A 20,102-nucleotide genomic window follows, 5' to 3' on the forward strand; every position below is an offset into this window, starting at 1 on the left:
CTACATCCGTAGAGTTGAGTATTTGTAACAGAGACTGAATGGGTTTCAGAGCCTAAAATATTTACTGCCTGGCTCTTCACTAAAAACTTTTGCTACCACCAGACCTACAAAATCACCCAGGAGTTAACGTCCCCAGAGTTCAGGACACTGTCAGGGAAGACTTACGTGCCCCTCTTTCCCTCTCAGAAGGTAGTAAAATGCTTGAGGTGGGGGAAATGTAGGTGGGAGAGGAAGTAGTCCAAACAGCTGTCTGGTAACAAAGATGAGCCATCCTCAGAAGCCCTACAGTTTGAAAGACAGACCATTGCCATCAACATGGTTAGTTTGAGGATTTCAATATAAATATAATCTTTTCCTATTTTTGTCTAAGCCACGGAGATAAGCACTGAACAGGACAGGATTGTGAACAAAGTATTCTCTAAAGACACATCTCTGTGTGAGATGTTTCCAAACATATAATTTCAAAATAATTATGCCAAGGGGAAGATGCCAGATGAAAAAGAGTACGTCCTGCATGATTCCGTTCACACAAAATTCTGGAAAACATGAATGAATCTGTTATGGCTACAAATCAACATTCATTTGAGGATGGGGGCACAAGAACAGAGGGGGAGTATAAAGGGGGACATGCAAACTTTCAGAGGTGATGGACATGCTTATTAGTTTGATTGTTGTAATGGTTTATCAGTTACACATACATCAAAGCTCTTTCAATGGTACATTTAAATATGTGCAGTTTATCATATGTCATTTATACTCAAAAGTTGTTTTGGGGAGGTATAAGAGCCTTTCTATAAACGGGGTCTTACACGGAAATGTAGACCATCCCAACATGAAAGAGAAGCAGTGGGACTAAAGCCCAGGGGGGAGAATCAGGGGACCTGCGTGGCTTCTAAGGGGTTTCTGTGAGTCCACGTGGACTCCACAGAGTGTGGTTGTAAAGGTGCGGAGGCATGTGGGTGCCCTGGTTCCTCCTGTATCTATATTTAAATGGGTGTGTATTTCTTAGAGGATACATGTTGGTGCTGTTTCTTCTGTTTGGTGTTAAAAAGTCGAATTCATTCATTCATGGGCTCAGCCATTTACCAAGTATAGCTACGTGCCAGGCCACGTTCTGAGCTCTGAGGATGAACAGAAAGCATGACAAAGCTGCGCTCACCGGGCTTCCCAACACTGTTCTCCATCCTCCTGTCCGCATTCTCCCAGCTTACAGCCACACCCCAGTGTTTCCCCGAGTTATCCAATATAGAAACACGCAAAAGCTTTGCTGGCTCTTTGTCTCCCTCTAGCTGCCCCAGTCTCTCCCCCTTTTTCTCTGTAGACCAGTTCCTTGGGAAACGAGCCGACACTGGCCGCTTGCAGTGGATGCTCTGGAGGGTAACCAGGTCTCCTTACAGGGCCCAGACATTTCACCCACTGAGGGGACAGCTGCTGGTGCCTCCCACGTGAGTCCCTCCCTAAGAACTGTCCTGGACCCAGCAGGGGTCCGTGGGGGATCCAGGCCCTTCCACTGTGACAGCCGTCCCAGCTACACAGTCCCTGGAGGTGGGTGGAGGTCTCTGTTGCCACCCCATCATCACTCGATTTCTCCCTCTGCCCAGTCCCGCCCCCCTCCCTCTCTCACAAGGGGGCACAGATGTCCTCTTAGAACGTGACTCTCAGACCCACAGCACCATGCCCACTCCATTAGCCTCTCGCCCCTCTGTGAAGCAGCTTTTGCTCCTACGCGATGGATGGTCCCCTCTGTCTCAAATCCACGCATAGTTTTTCCCGCCAGATTTCATCTCTCGACAGACAACATTGGAGAATGGGCTTTCTTCCCCTGAAATTTCCTCCTCCCCAGATTCTGAGATCTCCATTTTCTCCTGCCACCCTCCCACCCCCATCCTCTTTTTCTTTGAACTTTTGACCCTTCCTTCCCAGGCCCCCAGGCTCCTTCCTCTTCTCAGGTGATGGTGTTACCTGAACCTTCATTCTACAGCCACTTCAATTTCCACGGTGTCAGCCACTGCTTCTGATAAACCCAAACTGGTATTTCCACTTACAACTTCTTCTTTAAACATATATACATGCAATCTCTCTAACCACCCATCCATCCATCCAACCATCTATCTATCCATCCACCTATCTTTCCTCCCTCCCTCCCTCCCTCCCTTCCTTCCTTCCAGCAAGTATTTCCTCAGTACCTACTATGTGCCAGGCCCTGTGCTAAGAGCTAAGGATACAGTGATGAGCAAATGCAGCGTCCACTTTACTAACACCCAGCTGCCACGTGGACAGCTCCACTGGGCTCTTCCCTCGACTCCTTGACTCACAAAGAGCCAAGCCAAACTCTCTGCTACCCTCTCCATCATGAAACCCACTCTTTTTTAAAAATTATTTTTATTAAGGTATTATTGATACCTCTTATGAAGGTTTCACATGAAAAAATAATGTAGTTACTACATTTACCCATATTATCAAGTGCCCACCCACACCCCAATGCAGTCACTGTCCATCAGTGGAGTAAGATGCCACAGATCCACTATGTCCCTTCTCTGTGCTACACTGTTTTCCCCGTGACCCCCCCCCACCATGTGTGCTAAACATAATGCCCCTCAGTCCCCTTCTCCCTCCCTCCCACCCACCCTCCCACACGCCTCCCCTTTGGTGACCACTAGTTCCTTCTTGGAGTCTCTTGAGGCTGCTGCTGTTTTGTTTCTTCAGATGAAACCCACTCTTATCCTCTAGGATCCTCTCCCCTGGCTAGTAGCAGTTCACAAAATCAGGAATGGGGGGATCATCCTGGACGCCTCTCCACAATCCCAGCATCAATCTCAGTGGCCCTCCCTTAGGCGTTCCTCTCTTCCCTGGATCTTTACACTACAGTCCTGGTTCCGGCTTTTATAATTTCTTGCCTCAATCTCCATGTGTTTCCCAGCTAGCCTCAAGTTCCACCTGCTTCCAGTTTTTCCTCCACAACCTTCCAGAATGAGATGGCTAATCGCCCCTGCTCAATCGCATGCCCACCTAGGATCGCCTTTCTACTCTTCCCTCTGGGCTCTGAGCCCCAGGAGGCTGATTCTGACATGTTGTACCACCGGGAAGCCTTTGCTTTCTGGCATCCAATTAGATTTGGACAGTGAGAGGCACCAGCAGGAGATCAGAGGCTGGAGGAGCGCAGCCGGTCCCTCTGTGTGCTCCCCATCACCCCTGCCTCCCTGCTGCCTCCCTGTGGTTCTAGTAGCTACTTCCTCTGTGGCCACAGCTCTGCAGAGCTCCAAAACACTCTTCTCTCCACCTGCCAGTCTGGGAATAACTGCTCCCTATAATGGCTAGATGACAAGTGTTTCACCAGCCCTTGCTGGTGCTCCTAACCCTGTCTAATCTCAGTAAACACTCCCTTTATGAAATTGTCTTTAAGTTATTTTGCATGTGATATCTCTCTTTCATGAGGGAGCCCTGACTCAGAAGGCTTCCCACTGTCTGTAGCATAAATTCCATATGGTACACTCTACTAGGATCATTTGCCCATATGTTTACTGCCCTCCTTGGTTGCTTGGACCTTGGGTGTGGAGTTCTACTTTCTTTTTTGGCATGAGTTTAGTAGATTTTCCAAGGAGAAAGGCTCTGGGGGTCTAGTTGCCTGCTTTTTTTTCCTGCAGGGAGTTATATCATTAAACACTCTTTTGGATACAAGCTACAGAAACCCAACTCAAACCAGTTGGAGCAAAAATGTTGGCTCACTTGACTGGAATGTCCAAAGCTTCAGGTCTGGCAGGATCCAGTGTCTCAGGTCATGTCATCCTGGCCTGGTTTCTCTGGCTAGGCTTTCTTGTCTTTCCTCTCAAGCAGACTTTTTCTTCACCATGGCCTTTAGAAGCTCCAGCTAACATCCATTCAGGTTCAAGTCCAGTAGGAAGCAGAGATTCCCCAACAGATTCGACAACAGTCTTAACAGTCCTGGGTCACACGCCTATTCCTGAACCAAATACCTGGGCTAAGGAGTGCAAGCTCTTTGTCTCTGCAATCTTTGGGTTGTCCCTGAAAAAGTCAGGTTGGTATTTTCTAGAAAGGGGAAGACAAAACAATGGACAGACGAAACCAATGGACATCCACTGTCTTTGCTCATCAGAAAATTGGATGCCCCCAAACCCCTGCCATGGAAGTGTGGATGTGCCTGGGAACAGAGACAGTCCTTTATCTTCTTGCCATGACCCTTTCCTATCACACAATCTCCCCTGGATCCATACCCCTCCTGAGAACCATTTCAGACTTTCAGACTCTTTCTTAAACTAAGCAATGTAGTCATAGACTGCATGTGTGACCATCAGTTTTATTTTCCCCAAAATAAAAATGAGATCACACTAGGACTTCCAGCTCAAGATGGAGGCATGAGTAGGGCGGCAGAAATCTCCTCCCAAAACCATATGTATTATTGAAAATACAACAAACACAACTCTAAAAGAGAGACCAGAAGATATAGTACAACAGCCAGGCTACATCTACATCTGTGAGAACTCAGCACCTCACGAAGGGGGTAAGATACAAGCCGCGGCCCAGCGGGACCCGAGCACTCCCTCCACCCCAGCTCACTGGCGGCGGGAGGAGAGGAGTAGGAGTGGGGAGGGAGTGGGAGCCCAGGACTGCTGAAGAACCAGCCCTCGTAATCTGCACTGGGAGCACAGACACGCACTGCATGGTATGCTGGATATTAGAGAAATGGAAGGGTAGGGTCCGAGACAGAGACTGCGAGAGGGTCCCCACAGCACAGCCGGCTCCCCTGGGACAAAAGAAAAGCAGGGTTTTTTAAAAGTCTTAAAGGGACAGGGACTTAACAGCTGGATGGAATTGTCCCGGCACACTCAGCCCAGCAGGCTGGGAATCTTGAGGAACTTTGGGCCCCCTAACCCCCTGGGGGGTAAAGCAGCCCTGAAGCTCCTCATGGCGATAAGCAGCCTGCCATTCGCTCCCCCCGGCTGGTGCTACAAGCAAACTGGCCGACCCCGCACAGTTGTGGAGCAGCCAGAAAGCAGCCCCGCCCACAGCAACCAGAGTTCCCTCCCAGTGCGCAGCTAATTGGGACAGGCAGCGGAAGCCGAAGTAAGGTCTGGAAGGCACAAAGGGGCACTGTTCTCGCAGGAGAACACACCCGGTGCGGCTGCAACCCCCCGCAGTGCTCTAGGCTAGCCTGAGGGCAGCCCTGCCCACAGCAGCTCAGGAGATTGTCCCAGAGTCTGTTCCCGGGGTGTGGGTAACCGGCACAGGCAGCAGAGAAGGGCAAGGTGACCAACAAGCAGGAAGGGACTTTGTTCTGCCATCTGCCTGCGACTTATCATCATGAAAAGGCCGAAGAATCTGGTCCGGTCAAAAATCACTCAGACAACCCCAGAGAGAGGGCCCGGTGAGACAGATATAACCAATCTTCCTGAAAAAGAATTCAAAATAAAGTAATAACCATGCTGATGGACCTGCAGAGAAATATGCAAGAGCTAAGGAATGAAGTTGGGAGGGAGAATACAGAAATGAAACAATCGATAGAAGGGCTTAAGAGCAGACTGGATGAGGTGCAAGAGGCCATTAATGGAATAGAAATTAGAGAGCAGGAATACAGAGAAACTGAGACAGAGAGAGAAAAGGATCTCTAGGAATGAAAGAATATTAAGAGAACTGTGTAACCAATCCAAGTGGAACAATATTCACATTATAGGGGTACCAGAAGAACAAGAGGGAGAAAAAGGGATAGAAAATGTCTTTGAGGAAGTAATTGCTGAAAACTTCCCCAAGCTAGGGAAGAAAATAGTCTCTCAGACCACGGAAGCCACAGAACTCCCAACAGATGGGACCCAAGGAGGACAACACAAAAACATATAATAATTAAAATGGCAAAGATCAAAGGACAGAGTATTAAAGGCAGCCAGAGACAGAAAAAAGATTACCTACAAAGGAAACCCATCAGGCTATCATCAGACTTCTCAACAGAAACCTTACAGGCCAGAAGAGAATGGCATGATATATTTAATGCAATGAAACAGAAGGGCCTTGAACCAAGAATACTGTATCCAGCACGATTATCATTTAAATATGAAGGAGGGATTAAACAATTCCCAGACAAGCAAAAGTTGAGGGAATTTGCCTCCCACAAACCACCTCTACAGGGTATTTTAGAGGGACTGCTCTAGATGGGAGCACTCCTAAGACTAAATAGATGTCACCAGAGAAAATAAAATCACAGCAAAGAAAGCAGACCAACCAAATACTAACTAAAGGCAAAAAATAAAATCAACTACCCCCAAAAGCAGTTAAAGGAAACACAAAAGAGCACAGAATAAAACAACCAACATATAAAGAATGGAGGAGGAGGAATTAGAAGGGAGAGAAATAAAGAATCATCAGACTGTGTTTATAATAGCTTAATAAGAGAGTTAAGTTAGATGGTTAGATAGTAAAGAAGCTACTCTTGAACCTTTGGTAACCATGGATCCAAAGCCTACAATGGCAACAAGTACATATCTTTCAATAATCACCCTAAATGTAAATGGACTGAATGCACCAATCAAAAGACACAGACTCACTGAATGGATAAAAAAGCAAGACCCATCTATATGCTGCTTACAAGAGACTCACCTCAAACCCAAAGACATACACAGACTAAAAGTCATGGGATGGAAAAAAATATTTCATGCAGACAATGGGGAGAAAAAAAGCAGGTGTTGCAGTACTAGTATCAGACAAAATAGACTCCAAAACAAAGAAAGCAACAAGAGATAAAGAAGGACATTACATAATGATAAAGGGGGCAGTCCAACAAGAGGATATAACCATTATAAACATATATGCACCCAATACAGGAGGGTCAACATATGTGAAACAAATACTAACAGAATTAAAGGAGGAAATAGAATGCAATGCATTCATTTTAGGAGACTTTAGCACACCACTTACTCCAAAGGACAGATCCACCAGACAGAAAATAAGTAAGGACACAGAGGCACCGAACAACACACTAGAACTGATGGACCTAACAGACATCTATAGAACTCTACACCCAAAAGCAGCAGGATACACATTCTTCTCAAGTGCACATGGAACATTTTCCAGAATAGACCACATACTAGGCCACAAAAAGAACCTCAGTAAATTCAGAAAGACTGAAATTCTACCAACCAGCTTCTCAGATCACAAAGGTATAAAACTAGAAATAAATTGTACAAAAAAAAAAGAGATCACACTAATAGGGTTTTCTGCCACTGTACATTTTCACTTAACTATGTCAGACATGCCTTTTTATAGCAGTTTATGTAGCTCTATCTCATCATCCGAGAGGCTGAATAGCCCAGCTTCTGGATGAACTATTTAACTGGTCCCTTCTTGGAGCAAATACTGTTGGCTCTTGCCCAATGTCCACTCTCTCCTCCTGTAATCACAGAACCCTCACAATTTTGATGGGGAAATGACATTCAGAATAAAGACTATAGGGGGCAGCCTTCCAGCTTGGAGTAATTTTCTGCCTAATGGGGGGTGAGCGTAAGAGATGCACTGACATTGGGGTCAAGCCCTTACAGGGAATGGGTATGCCGTCCTTTCCCATGCTACTGTTTCTTTCTCTTCTCACTGGCTAGGATGTGACTGTGGGAGGGAGATATCCAGGCCTATGAAGATGAAGGAAACTCAAGGATGCAAGGAGCCTGGGGCTGATAATCCCCAGGCTCCATACAGCCAGACGACTCAGTGACACAGAGCTGCAGTAACACGGTCCTTGTTGAAGCCACTGCTCTTTGAGGTCTGTCATCCAGCTGCTGAACGAGTACCTTCAACACGTGCTCCTATAACCAGCAGCACGGGCATCACCTGGACCACACCCTGTGTTTGGGGAATCTGACTCCGAATTTTAACAAAATCCCCAGGCCACTTTATGCACATTAAAGTTTGAAGAACTTCCCTGATAACACTTCTTGAAGGGCATTTTGGTTGTCTGTTACAACCAAGGTTGCGGAGTATGTTGCTGTCGGTGTACTCCTCTGGAGCAGAATCTCTCTACATCAGATCCTGGACATGGCCTCAGGGCACTGCTGGTCCACAGAAGATGGACCTTTACAAAGGTTTTTGACAGTGGTTTGTTTGGCTGTTTTTGATTCTGGTTTGTTAAGATTTAAGGAGACTCATGTGGGAAAGCCACCTAATCTCTCGTAGATAACCTTACTTCTTAAAGCTCCTTCCAGAAAAAAGGAGTCACAGTGCACCCCCTGGTGGCTTCTGTCCATTTGCAGGCAAGTGGGTCCATGGCTAGATCTTGGCGACCCCAAACCTGCCAAGCAAACCCACAACCCAGGGTGACACCATCACCAGGGCTGGTGGGGGTCTGCAAGGCCATGCCCCACCAGGACCCAGAATAATCACATAAGCAAAGGGTTGTTTGCAGGAGCGCTATAACACGATAACACCAGACTGACCAAAAGGAGCTTTTAAAAAATCTTTTTTAAAATGGCCACATGGAGTCATAATTGATGCACAATAAACCATGCATATGAAAAATGCCCAGTGGATGAATTTTGACATATGCACGCACCTCCAAAATTGTTGCCACAATACTCATCATCACCCAAAGTTTTCTAACCGCACCCCATCCCAGATAACCATTCATTTTCGGTCATTAGATGCTGACTTGCATATTCTAGCAATGTAAGTGGCATTACAGTGGATGCCCTCATTTTTGTCTGGCTTTGTGCACTCGACATAATTATTTTGAGATTCATCCATGTTGTTGTGCTTATCAATCGTTCCATTATATTGGATATACGACTGTTTATCTGTTGGCCTGTTGACGGATATTTGAGTTGTTCCCAGTTTTTGGTGAATGTAAATAAAGTGCTATGAACAACAGCGTTAAGTCTTTGAGTAGACACACCCCCTCCTTTCTCCTGAGTAAATACCTAGGCAGGGAAATGCTGGATCACGTGGTCTGCGTATATTTAACTAGGCAAGAAACTGCCCAGCTCTCTTCTGGAGTGGCTGCACCATTGAACATTCCCACCAGCAGGGCATGAGAGCTCCCATTGCTCAAGGGGGTTCTCCGGCCTTCTGAAGGCCTGGTGAAGACTTGCCTCCTGTGGAAGTCAGGCAGACAGGAGTTGGGATCCTTGGCTCCATTGCTCACCAGGCACGTGGAGGAGGATGTAAACTGAGTGCCTCGGTTTACTCATCCTATTTGCTGCCTGACTTTCTGGACTCCTTTGTTTTAAACCCCAATCGTGTCCCCGCTCCCTGCCCCCAACTTTAACTGGGAACTGCATCAGCACAGGGCCCTCTACCCACCTTAAACAAACTCACCTCTTGACAGAGTTGCCTCTCAGCCGCGACATTGCCACCCCGGAGGCAGGCTCTACTTGGCACCAGATCTGGAGCTCAGTCTCACCTCAGTAATGTGAAGATGACACCTTAATCATTGGTGGTGGTGGTTGATGATGCTATTTTATAAATCTTCCTGTGTTTTACAGTTGGCTGACTGGGGCAATTCTCTATATCAAACACATCAATCTTTGTGCAGGAACCCTCGAACTTTTCACCCAATAAACAAGGCCTGTAAATAGCCTCAGGGCAGGTTAGCACCAAAGGGGATCGCCCCCAAACTTAGAAGCTTTCAGAGCCTTTGGCGCTCTCATCTATCACTCAGCGTGTCCTCTTCTGTGAGTTGGCTGGGCTGTGCATATGGCTTCCCTCATTAGCCAACGCCAAGTCCTGCTCTACCAGCAGGCTGGGGTGCTTCCTGACCCAGTGGGTCAAAAGCCAGCCAAGACATGGGCATCCTGGTCCCCAAGGGCTTGGACGGGGCCTGCAAATTCAGGGTGTGTCGGTGGGAAGTCCCTCTTCTGCCCCTTTGTGGGAGCTGTTTCTGCCCCCCACCTCATCCAGAGCTGAAGCTCTCCATCCCTGCTTCTCAAAGTGGGGTACACAGGCCTTATCACATCTCATCTTTCTGCAACTTCAAAGACTTTTTGAAGACTGATTTAATTGGTTGTATAAAACCCCATTTTTAGATGAGAACAGGTATGATGGAGTAGAAGGCAACATTCGTATGTAGTTTTAACCTAAAATACAGAGCTTCAAACTTCATCCCCAGATCCCAAAGGACCCATATATTCTCTTTGCTCCCTAACTTTGGGGGTGTGTTGGTGGAGAATCTGAGAAACACTGTACTATGACTGTTTTCTCTTCTAGTGGGTGCTCTGAAAATGAAGTGGGGAAATGCACATAAAGAACAAGGCATGCTGAGTACCCTTAGCATACCGTTCCTCATCCCCACCATCCCGTGACCTTGTAAACACCCTCAGAGGAAGTCCCTCCTGCAAAGGGCTGGCCTTTTTAAGGGGCTCTCAAGGTTCATTTGGGTGTTGATTCTGACTCGTTCAGTGACCCTGCTGCTGACACTTGAAATCTAAGGATGGGTAGGAAAAGATCGCCTAAACTTTGGAGAAGAGGGAAAACCAGTTAAGTCCTAATGCATGGAAATGACCTCTCACCTACCCACCGAGCCGAGTCGCTTGGTGCCAGGTTCAATTTGTTCTAGATCTGGACATATCCCTCTTTACCCAACCAGTCTTCATGCTGTGTAACCTGGGTGGACCTTACCTGTCAATAGCTTCACCTCTACCTCCCCAGGTTCATTCGCAATTTAACAGTCAACAGACAGCGGTTGCTGCTCCTGGGGGTGTTTATCAGCAACTACCATGTGGCTGACCATGTGGACTACAAATACGAGCACATATACTCGCCAGCGGTGGTGGGTGCGGTGCCTCGTGACGGCGATTGGACAGGGGTCCCATTTTTGCAGCAAGCAGCAAAGGGAGGAGGTGCCTATTCTTGACAGGAAGGAGTATGGGGCAAACTAGGTTGTTGGGCAGGCCCGCGGGTGGAGAGCAGAGTCGGGCAGCAATGCAGACCTTGGTATGTCCAGACCCAGAAGGCATCCCAGCAGGCAGGGGCCATGTGGCTCTTGTGAGCTGGGTTTGGAAACATGTGACTAGACACATTAAAACGTTTAGACTGACTCTCGCAGGCTGTCAGTGACTCAAGGCCACTAAGCCAGGGGAACATCACCGTTGGGACTAATGGCCTAAACTAAGGCATGGGCACTTGAAAGGGCTCTGTTAAGGGAGGTCAGGGATAACACGGCTGGGTAGGAAATAAAGCTGTATTTTTTAAGGGCTGGGCAAAAATCAGTAACACTTTTAAATGTTTTAAATCAAACACTTTATTTCCACATAACAAGCGCAAAAAACTCCCAAACACTTTAACAATACAAATAACGCAGATATGAAGTCAATTATACACTACTCAAAGCCCCATAAGGTCAATCAGCTTAACGTTCCAAACATTTCCAGACATGGTTTTTCAAAGCTACCTTTGGTTTTTGGAAAAACCAGTATGGAGAGGTCAATATACATCGAATGCACTGAACAACATTTGCTTATAGTAAGGTGTCCAACGTCAGCTTACACCCGGCAAGGTGGAGCAGAAGGTGAAGTCACACACTGAAATACATACACAGGTTTTGCCCCTGAGCTCCTGCAGTGAGGAGTGAGGGCTGTGAAGGGGGCAGAAAAGGCCAGTCCAAGTTGTGGCGTTTCTCATTTTGTAACAGAGGTATGAGAGTTTAACACTAGAACACTGTCAAGTCATTAAGCTTCATGTTCCAAATGGTCTCTTGCTGAGGCTTGAGATGGGCACAAATGGTGGGGAAGATGAAGTCACAGAAGAATTTTGAGCAACAAGATCCCAAAGATGCCCAAAGAGGGTAGGAAGGAGCAAGCTACAGTTTCCCATTGTCCTCACATTATTTCAGGGTGAAATTGTGAATAAGTTCAGATAAAATGTTCAAATATTTGCTTACATTTTTGTTCAGTTGCTCTGTGAGAACCCTCATACATAGCAACTGTGAAACTTTCATTATAAAAAAGTGTACAAATAAATTCACAAAAAAGAGACAATTATGGTGAGCAGCCAAAAACTCATGGTTTATTATATCTGAAGAAAATTTCATAATTCAAACACAACCAAACTGTACATTTTACAATCACATTCTATTTGTAAACAGTTAAAAGCCACTGACTTCTTTTGCATCTTAGGACACAAACAGTTAGAATCAAGGCAATGAAATGATGGCAAATTCTGTACTGTTAAAATTTTTACCCTTGTTTAGTCTCTCTTCTTTGACTAAGCAAGCATTATAATACCATTTGTGGGCAAAAAAAGGGGGGGAGGAGAGAAAGAAATTTTAAAAATGGTGTAACTCGTTAGTTTGCAACAACATTTAAAATTTTCTTTATACAACGAACAATTCTGTAAGCCCAATACCTTGGTTACAGTATGCATAGTTACTGATTTCGGCTTTAAGGTACAACAGTTAAACATTAACACAGTCACAAGAGAGCAGAAACATATAGAGCCACTTGATGGGATTACAAAAAATTATTACCTATTATTAGCAAACCATTATCACTCACTAATAAAAAGACAGCATCTGAAAGCAGAATGTCATATTCCAGCTTTAAGCGTTTTTCTGTTTTTTCTTTTTTTTTTGGCAGAGAAAATTCTTTAACAGAGCAAATACGTAGTAGTATCAGTGCTAAAAGTTGGGGTTTTTCTTTTTTTCCTATAAGAAACTACAAGGAGTTTTTTTACTGGGGAACTGGTTTTCCTGAGAACCATGCTCTTTGATTTAGGACAGGAATAGAAAAACAAAAGAACATGGCCAAATGCTGCTCCTTTTTCCCAGAGATAGAAAGCATCTTTTAAATCATCCTCCATTTTTTTTGTCTTTTAAGTTTTTTTTTTAAATGATGGAAGAGTAAACATTTTTTTTTCTCAAAAAACAAACAAAAAAATCTGTAAACAAGAAGGTTCAACGTGGGAACCTTCAAAACAAAATGGAAAGCCTATTCAAAGTGCAGGGCCCGGCCTGGGTGGCAGGTGGGCTGCAAGTCACAGCTGTGGCCACAGTTTTTCAAACTGCAGAGCGAAATTCTTTAGTTTTATAACATGAAAAAACTGGTGCAATACTTTTCATTTATAGTCCTAAGTCAGCATCATAACTTGATCTTTTAAACTCCACAATACCACAATAAGGTAGGCAAACATCAAGGCATAGTAGAGAGCGCACACCTCTTCAGAACATCCTTGAGTAAACATTTACACTGGAACAGCTCCCCCCATGCGGCCGATGGGGCGGAGGGAACAGCATTCAGTGCAAAGTTAAAAGCTCATACATTATCAGCCCAAAAAAATGGTCTTGCAAAAAAAAAAGGAAAGAAAGAGAAAGAAAAAAGGGGGGAGGAGAGAGGAGAACAGAGGACGAAAAAAAGAACCCAAAGGCTAAACATGATGAATATACACAAGTGAGCTCATTCTATACGGTTCAGCATGTATGGCGCTATTTGGGAGTGTAAATAGATACCTTTTCACATTATAATATTGGCCTGCATGATTCAAGTATTCAAACTGATATGTTTCAGGGAAAACAAAGTGGAAAATGTGCAGAGAACAGCTGTTCCCACAGGTGGCCCCTGGCTGCAGGCGGTGAGCCCAACTTAGTGCTCCTTTCTTTCGCATCTTGAGGTCACAGTTTGTGAGTCTACGTCTACATGTCACATGGACTCTCCACCCCCACCCAGGTGGTCAACAGAAAGAAAAGCATTAATGGGGGATGGGCTGCTAATTCCCCGGGGGTCGCTGCTGCTTGGGGGACCCCACAGGCTTGTGGAATAATGTGGGGTCCCCCAGAGTGAAGTGCCGTGAAGGTCTCCACAGTTAGTTCCCGACAGCCCAGCACCATTCCAGTGATTGAGATCGGTCCGGCTGGAGAACGAGTGGGAACAGTCGAGGGAGCCCAGCCGGCTCTGGCTGGACCCAAGAGACTGCCAGCCAGGAGAAGGGGTCAGAGACTGGCTTTGTGCAAAGAAACGACTGATCTCCTCTTCACTGGCAAACTCAGCAAGAATAGTAGTGTTCCCCAGCACACACCTGGAGGAGACACAAGCAGGCCCGTGAAGATGCAGCTATCTGATGGCTGGGACTGCTTCTGAAGTGTGGGTGGGATTAGGTCTCTGACCGGCGGAGGAACGCACGGGACCAGGCAAGAGACCCATGGCCAGAAGGACACACACCCACGGTACCCAGCACGCCCTGCTTGGAAGGGGGGATGACGACACGGCTCCCAGGGCTCTCCAGGGTCCAGACACGCTGCCCCAAGTGAACCTCCCCCGTGAGTGTCACTGTGGCACAACATCACAGCTTTTTGTCTCCTATTGGCAATTAAGGGACCTTCCTTTATTACTACCAACCTTGGAACCCAAGGTACAGTGAGGCTGCCCCACTGTGAAGAAGTACCCCCTGCGGGACCCCGTGCGCTGGCCCAGAGATGGTGCACAGTGCCACTGGCTGTGCCTCCACGCACAGGGGGAGCATCAAACTTCCCATTGGCAGGCGCTTTTCAGGCACCACACACCCAACACCCAACTTACATGTGCAGAGACTTCTGTGCCTTCACCACCTCTTCTTTTGAACTGTAACGGACCAAAGCATTTCCATGTGGGAGGTTCAGGTGGAATGTTATCAGTGGGCCATGCTGCATGCACAGGGTCCTCAGAGTTGAGCCATCGATCTAGGAAACAGAGTGGGGAGCCGCCCATGAGAGGTGTGTCACCAGGCCCCTGGGGGAGGTCGTCCCAGGCCGGGACTCTGCTCCTCTCTCTCTTGCCCAGGGTTCTTCACTCCTGGTGTCACTCTGCACTGGGGCTCACTGCTGTGATGGGGTCCAGTGCCCCCCTCCCTCTTCCACTGGTCCCAGAGCCATACCTCTGTGGCATCTAGACTCCTGGACATTCCCCAGATCCCCAATTCCTTAGTTAGCCATTGCCCCTGCTGTGGCTTCATGTCTTCGCTCTTCCCTGCCCTGAGGACAGGATTCATCAAGGCACTGCTCCCTGGGGGAGGAGGGGGGTGGGCTCTTAACATCCAGCCTCCAAAGGAGGGGGTGGTCCAGGGACTAAGAAAACAGTCTCATCTAACAGGGCAGCCCCAGGCCTCTCACCGCACCAGATTCATCTGAGTGCCCTTGTAAAACAGCAGATGGCCCATCCCAGCCCAGATCTACTAAACCAGTCTTTTGGGGTGAGATCTAGGCACTTGTTTTTGGTCATCTCCCATGCACACTTACAGTGTGGAAATGCCTGGGTCCGACCACAGCCTGTCTGAGGCATCTGCTATCTCCTCTGCCTGGCCTGACATCCACTTAATGCTACTCAGTGGGCTTGGCAGCCATTTCAAAATTAAACGAGGCTGGAAACCTTCGCTCCCATGCTCCCTGGCATAACCACATAAACCAGGACACCTGGCACCCTTACCTGAGGCGTGAGGTTTTTCAAAACAAGCCAATTTGTTATTCTCCCTGAGCTGCTCTCACCCCAGCTGGAACCTAAACAAGGAAGAAAAAGGGCAGGTCAGTTTTCCAGGATTGTGGCCAGACGACTCTCTGGGACAAACACATCCTGGCCAAATCACAGGAACTTAGGAGGATCCTGAGTTCTTGATGCCCTCTTCTTCCTTCTGATCTGCCTGCACTTCCATGTGGGGTGCTTTCTGCAAGTCCCAGATGCCAGCTCACTCTGACCCTCACCAGGCATTAATTCCTGGGGCAGGTGGCTTTGCCTCTGGGAAGAGTGGCTCAGATGGCTCCCAGCTCATCACACGCAGGCTAGTGAGCCAGGAAAAGCATATGGTTTCATTTATATAGCTTTTGGGAGCTTTTCATTTATAAAGCTACAACTCTCTCAAAACAGTGCCCTTTATCTCAGGCACTGTCTGATGGCTCTGCAAGCATCTCACAGGGTATGAAGCTTACAGATTTAAGAGCTTGCCATCACCCAGACATTTCTCATTTTTGTCTGTGTTGCCACAGGAGCGCCCCACCTGGCCTTCCTGCTCAGCCCCATGGTGTGCATTCTCCCCCAGCAGCAGAGCTTTAGAACATGACCAAGTCACCCCGCTATGCTCACAGACACTTCAGTGTGGCTTAGGAAGCTGGTTCCATGACACAGCTCAGGTCTACTCATTTCTCCCAGAACACTGCCCCGCACCCCCCAAATCTCTAATGACTCTAACGGGGAACCCTTGTGCTGTCCCAGGTCTGAGCCTTGGCATATGCTGTTCCCTTTGCTTTGCCTGGCTTACTCTCAGGCTTCCTGACGCCACTCAACTCTTCCAACCCGCCTTAGCGTGGGGGCTCCTCAACCACGTTCACTATCGCCCCTCACTGTGTACTACCAGTCACTCAGTTGGCACTCAGTGGCCTGAAAGACCCACTTATATACAATACCAGTTATATTAATTTGCATCTAGTAACTTGGAACAGACTCAAGGGTTCTTTTCATGTAATTAAAACTTCCCCCCAAAGGAAGCACTGCCAAGTTTTATTTTGGCCAATCACCTGCCTAAAGATAAGAAATTATTAATGAGGTTTTACTATCATTTTCAGCCTGGAGATGAGAAAAGTTCAGTAGAGTTCTGGGGCAGGTAAGAAGGAAGAATAAGACCATGTTTACTGGTAGAACTGGAAGACAGCTTACAGTTACATTTGTGGTGCACGTATTTGGCAGGAGGCAGGTGGGGACATGATGTCAGCACAAATCCTGTGCTCGTTCTTTCTAGCAATACCCTTTGTCCCAGTTTTCCTGGGCCAATCTGGTTTATGCCCTTGGCCCTGTATGGCTAATTAACAGCTTCCCTTTCACTCTCAAATGGCCCTGTTTAAACAGGAGGTTTTATGATTACCCTAAGCATAGGCTGAGCTTCCACCCAAACTGGACCCATCCTGCAGGGCCCAGATGTACTGCTATCACCATCCCCACCTCATCAAACAGCTTCTGCTCTTGTGTGACCTGCTGTTGATCTGCAAGCCTGCCATGAACAGCAAATTACTATTAATTTTAAGATGAGCTTTCGAGGAACTTCTGAAGCAAAGGAGATTCTCCATTACAACAACTTTACCAATGACTGTCTGTGTCTTTGGGTAAATAAATGTTCTTAAGTAAACTGGGCAAAATTTAAACTAAAATTTAGGACTCACAAAAACATGGGAACTGCAGGAGAGAGCAATGCACTAGGAATTATTTCATTTAAATTCTAATCCTACTTCACTGGGAGGAGGTAGCGCACTAATTTACTACTGAGGTCTCTGTTGAACTAGTCTGTTGGTACAGGTTAGTGTTCAGTCCATCAACCACACGAAACTACCTTCTGCACTTCATCTTACCTGGGGTATACCTGGCGTCAGAATTTCCCCATCCTCCACCTACACGCAGGGGAGAGTTATCCCACGTAGACAAGGGTGGCTTCTGACCAGTCAGTCCCGGAGGTGGGCGGGACGGAGCAGTGATGTTTTTAGGTGGCAAAGGGACCTTCCACAGCTCATGAGCCAGAGAGGTGTTTGTAACTGAACCAGGAGACCATGTCAATTTGGAATCACTATTTCTGGCTACTCAGAGGGAGGAGACAAAGTCAGGGAGGGGAGAGATAATGCTTTCATAAAAGAGAAAATTTAAAATAGTGGTAACACCCATTCTCCCACTAAAGACAAACAAACAAACAAAAAGAAACTCTACTGAAAAACCAAAATCAAACTGAAATGCCCAGGGAGAAGAACAAAAAGCTGAAAGGCAACTGCGCCCTCAACTTCAAAAGCAGCCCCCACTCAGGAGGCATCACAGAAGTTACTCCCAGGGTGCCCTGTGCCGAGGGCTGGGCTGCGGGGTGCTGGGGTGTGTACGCCACCTCTAATCCCGACACATCCTCGGAGGTCGGGGAGGCTTAACAACTTGCCTATGGGTCCAGGGCACAGCCAGGACTCAAACGGAGGCCTGTCCGGCTTTAAAGGGAAGAAAAGAGAAGAAAAAAAGGAAGCAAGCAAACTCATTTCCTGACCCACACCGCCTCACAGCAATGGGGTATGCAGGGGCCAGGGGCCAGGGACCCAGTCACCTATTTCAAAATCATGCTAAAAAACATGAGGGGCCTTAGGGGATGGAAAATTTTAAACATCTGTCTCTGTCCTCTATTTTTCTGCTTGACTTATAAAGTGCAAGTCCTTTATTTAAGTCAGCATGACTGAGAAGTGTGGTCAGAAGACTGTTCACAACACAGTTAATCACTGGCCTGTGACAGCCAAGTGCTCACTCGGAGTGAGTGGGTTTGAACCTTGATAGCAACAGGGCAGTGCCGTGACTCCCAAGCATGTCACCTTTTTTCTAGCAATTTCAAGTTGAGGTTTATTTTATTTTAGAAAAATACCACTTTGCAAAGGTCTGGAAATTACAGAACTCCTTCACAAAGAGACTGAGAACTGCTTTCAATTAAAATAATTTCATCACACAGCTGACCGCTCTCAGAGGAGGGAGGGAGAGCTGTTCAGTGAAAGCTGATTCTTTTAGTATGACTGCTAGATACGGCAAACTTTTAAAAGGGACAAATGGTGTTAAAAGTGTTTCCCCTGGCTCACAAAATATATTCCCCTACCTCCCCAAAAAGAAGACTGTAGAGAAAGGAGAGATAAGGAGAGATTAGAAACAACAGCCGAAGCCCCGGTTTGACTTGCCCCCACTCTGCAGGGCCTCGGCAGCCCAGGACAAGGCCCACCTGCAGTGCTTTGTGCTGTACTGCTGAGGGGGACGCTGTAGTTGGAGGCACGAATGGATGACCAGGCACTAGTTGAAGGCAGCGTGGTGTTCAAGGATGAGGATGACCCTACATGGAGGAAGAGCCCAATTAGCCACCCCAGGGGCAAGGGACACGGCCTCTGAGAATAAGCAAAAGAACCCAGGGAGCGGCAACCATCAGCCCCGAGAAAAGGGACAGGTGTACTCGGCAACCTGGTGGTGGTGTCCAGAGCCAGCCTGCCACCCCCTGTGACTTGGGAGTCTTCCTTCCCTGTTTTCTCCTAGTGGCCTGTGAGAGCACCCTGCAACCACCCCCGCGCGATGTCCCAGTACTGGCTACAAAAGGAGGACGAATTCTTACCGTCCCTAACCTCCAGTGACTTCCTGACCCTGGCACTGCCGCCAGCAGCCAGCCAGGCCTCATCCTTCCCCACCGTGCCCCATACTCGGGCTGCAAGCCAAGTCTTTCCCTGTTCCTTTAAACCCCACTTGACCACTACTCTGGTTTAGCTCCGGACTGGCCTTACCGGGATCGATCCGACACCTCCCAGCTGGTCTCCCACTCCCATCCATTCTGCTCACCACTCTCAGATTACCCCACCTTGAATGTTGATTCTTCCACTCAAAACCTTCAATGGTTTATTTAATATCACATCTAAATTCCTCTCTTGCCTTTCAGAATCTACGATCAGCAAGCAACAGCCCTTGTTTCTGCAAGTCACCAGATTCCTTAATTAACCACCCAGCTGTAAAGTTTTATGTTTGGCCCTGTCCCCACTTTGCTCTTGTGAAAGTAGTGGCTTTAACTACTTCTACATAGTTGTCTGTTAAATCCAGCCGTGCTAGAATGATGAGGATTCTTTTCTTACCATTGTGATACGGCAAACACCTGTTAACAAATAATATATTTAATGTAAAATGTGGACTATTTTACATTTTATTACAAACTGTTTAAAGGGATAGATGGGAAGATAAATGTTACAAAACAAAGAAACTATTTTCCTTCACTTCCTCCCCCTTTCTCCTTGTGCACGACGGAACGCCTGTAAACACCCGGGATGGAATGACCATGTGGGAGGGCGGGCGGCGACTGTGCCTGATGGCCCACAGGAAGCGTACCTGGGCTACAGGGGCCCCTAACTGGTCTTACTTTTACTTTCTGAGAGCAAAGCCAAATTGCTTCTCCAGATCGAAGTCCTTTAATATCTAGAGTACATAAACAAATAATATAACAGCTTTTATGAAACACCCATTTCTTAATAACCACAATACTGAAACCTGTTATGAAGTAGTAGTAATTACAATTATTGGAAAGTGAATGCTTGTTGGTCACCTGTGTTAATTTATTAAGTTAATATGCATGTTTACCCTATCAAGTGATAATAAATCCTCATCATTCCCTGGGGAGCCAGGTGC

At 47.0% G+C, this 20,102-nt stretch overlaps 1 protein-coding gene across 10 annotated transcripts in view; it reads right to left on the reverse strand.

Moving 5' to 3' along the window:
• Positions 1–11,213: 11,213 nt before the first annotated feature.
• TNRC6A (trinucleotide repeat containing adaptor 6A) overlaps positions 11,214–20,102 on the reverse strand; it is a 112,438-nt gene continuing 103,549 nt past the window's right edge. For 9 of the 10 annotated variants that reach the window (XM_036991984.2, XM_036991982.2, XM_073215397.1 and 6 more), the window contains 5 exons: positions 18,667–18,774; positions 17,288–17,509; positions 15,381–15,451; positions 14,499–14,638; positions 11,214–13,998 (listed from right to left, as the gene is read on the reverse strand). In XM_036991984.2, coding sequence (XP_036847879.2) covers positions 13,623–13,998; positions 14,499–14,638; positions 15,381–15,451; positions 17,288–17,509; positions 18,667–18,774 — 917 coding nt within the window. In that variant the 3' untranslated portion in view covers positions 11,214–13,622. Of the gene's footprint in view, positions 13,999–14,498; positions 14,639–14,832; positions 14,961–15,380; positions 15,452–17,287; positions 17,510–18,666; positions 18,775–20,102 lie in introns of those variants that run through there. The other variant, XR_005054131.2, reaches the window with a different exon arrangement.

Source organism: Manis javanica, chromosome 10, assembly GCF_040802235.1.
Source record: "Manis javanica isolate MJ-LG chromosome 10, MJ_LKY, whole genome shotgun sequence".
NCBI lineage: Eukaryota > Metazoa > Chordata > Mammalia > Pholidota > Manidae > Manis > Manis javanica.